Genomic DNA, 2,514 nt, shown 5'->3' with positions numbered 1-2,514 from the left:
ACCCAATCTATGGGATTAATTTGAGTTGAATGTACTTTCAGTCTCCCCCTGAAGATAATAATCTTCAAAGTTTAAATTTTCTAAATAAAATATTTGTTTTGATAGGGGATATGGTACATCCTTCGAGATTGTTACTAGAACTAACATTATGTATAATGATCTAGTGACTCTTCTGGAGCTCACATGGATTGAATATTGATGCTATATATTTTGTTTAATATTCTTAACTATACCCATTTAATATTTGTATAACATAAGCTTTTAGATAATTAATGTGGGTAAAACAAAACATAACCAATTTAGGATTTGTCATCAAGAATATCAAATAAAATAACCAATATCCAAGTAGCCAAAACAAATCCTACTTGGTTACTCATATATAAACAAACTTTGTATCTCAAAGATACATGTTGCGGTTTTCATTTTTCACATTTTTGAGAATTTTTAATTCTGCATATCCTATTTTATCATTCTGCCAGTTATGTAGCGGAACTTTAATGACATTCATTTTGGGAGAGTATATTCATTTAGCAACGAACTCGCTTTTATATTTACACCACCTCATTATCCCTGTTTCTCTTTCATACACATACCCATTTTGTAACCTACAGGGTTAATGGTGTATACGTTATAAAGAGCATTTATCAGCAAGTTGAGCTATATATATGCCTTTAATTGCTCTTTTTATACATTAGTTAATTAGGGCACTTCTAGTGCCTAACTCTGGATCCAGATATAATATGAGCAATTAAAGGTAATTGTGTTGTCGACAACTTTAATATTTTCATAAGTTTCTCCCACATATAAAAGCTTTTATAGTATTTCTAAGTCAACTAGATTATAGCTATTTCCCAAAGATATTTGCATCTAGTTGTTCCGCATCTCAGTTGTGATTATTTTGGTGCACCTATAAACTTACTGAGTTTTCTCGTCTTCTGGACGTACATAACTTCTTAAGATTTTTCGAGAGTGACAAAAATTCTTTACTAGATCTAGTTCTTTTGGATTTTTATTTTTCACTCTTTGGCAGATAGTTGCAATTATTTTATGAACTAGTACGTGATTTTGAAAGATGAAGATCATTTCATTCTGTGTAATTTCTCGGCATTCTGACTCATATCTCCCCCTAATGCCGCGAACCGATCTTCATAAAGTATGAAGTCAGTGATCCTCTGACTTTAGATTTTCAGACAACTGACAGAGGCATACAACCAATGTGTATTTGATAGCCTCTAGAGATATGCCATGGTGGTGTGACAGTAAAATAAACTGCATACTGCAGATTTTGGGAAATGTACGATTTTGAAATCACGTATATCAAGTATAAGGGAGAATAAGGATATGCAGTGTGCCGGAGGTTTAGAATTAAAGCATGGAATATTTTATTTCCCCAACAAGTATCCGGCAAACAATAGAGTATCTTATTTTTGAAATTCATAGATAAAGAATTACCCAAAAACAATAGAGTATCTTATTTTTGAAAGATATATGCTCGCATGCATAAAAGAACGAAAATGATGTATGAAAAGAATGAGACACTCATACTTGGTCTCCATAATCCTTAAGCTCCTCGCCTAATAAGTCATCACTCAAATTGAGTAAGGCGTTTGCTTCAGGCAATGCAGCTTGAGAGGATTCATTTGTCTTCCGGTCATTATTTCGCTGTATCATCATTTGGTAGGCTTCGACCAAATGTTTTGAAGTGCGACACGTGCGGGACCAGTGTCCTTTGCATCCACATTTATAGCACGTATTTTGCTGTCCTTGATGAGTTTGATCTTCGGGTTGCTTATTCTGGGTCCGAGAATCACCGTTATTAGCTCCGCTCCTGCCACCTCGCTTCGGGCCCCTACCGCGGCCTCTTCCTCGCCCTCGACCCCGTCCCCTCCGATTGTTGCTTGATTGGGCAACATGGTGCACTTCAGGTGCAGGTGCAGCGCCGGTTGGGCGTGCATTGTGGTTACGCATCAACAATTGGTTGTGCTTTTCAGCAACCAGTAACGCAGAAATTAGCTCTGAATGCTTAGAATAGTTTTTGGCCCTGTACTGCTGCTGGAGTACAAGATCATTAGCATGAAATGTGGACAAGGTTTTTTCTATCAAGTCTGTATCTGAGAGTTCCTGCTCACAGAGCTTGAGCTGAGATACGACCTTGTGTAAAGCTGAGTTATATTCAGTTACTGATTTAAAATCCTGAAATCGGAGGTTTAACCAATCGAATTGTGCTTGTGGCAAGATCAGTGATGTCTGCTGGTCAAAACGATCTTTAAGTGATTTCCAAAGGGCATGTGGGTCTTTTTCAGTGAGGTACTCATTCTTGAGATCATGGTTGAGGTGGTGGCGGAGGAAAATTAGGGCCTTAGCTTTCTGAGCGTCATCGCTCGGGGAATTTTCAATGATTGTGTCTTGTAGTTCTGTTGATGTGAGATAAATCTCAACATCAAGGGCCCATGTCAAATAATTACTTCCATCTAGGGAAAGCTCGGTGAATTCACGTTTCGCGATGGCAGCCAT

The 2,514-nt window shown here is 37.4% G+C and overlaps 1 protein-coding gene across 1 annotated transcript; it reads right to left on the bottom strand.

The window, feature by feature from the left end:
* Positions 1-1,539: 1,539 nt before the first annotated feature.
* Positions 1,540-2,514, bottom strand: LOC109156728. The gene has a single exon (XM_019304563.1). It carries the CDS (start codon positions 2,512-2,514, stop codon positions 1,540-1,542), a length of 975 nt encoding a protein of 324 aa, XP_019160108.1.

This window comes from Ipomoea nil, unplaced genomic scaffold, assembly GCF_001879475.1.
Source record: "Ipomoea nil cultivar Tokyo-kokei standard unplaced genomic scaffold, Asagao_1.1 scaffold2759, whole genome shotgun sequence".
NCBI classification, from domain to species: Eukaryota; Viridiplantae; Streptophyta; class Magnoliopsida; order Solanales; family Convolvulaceae; genus Ipomoea; species Ipomoea nil.
This window is presented reverse-complemented; position numbering and strand designations above follow the sequence as displayed.

Coding starts and splice junctions, on each gene's coding strand:
- LOC109156728 (XM_019304563.1), bottom strand. CDS start 2,514: ATGGCTGCCATCGCGAAACGTGAATTCACCGAGCTTTCCCTAGATGGA.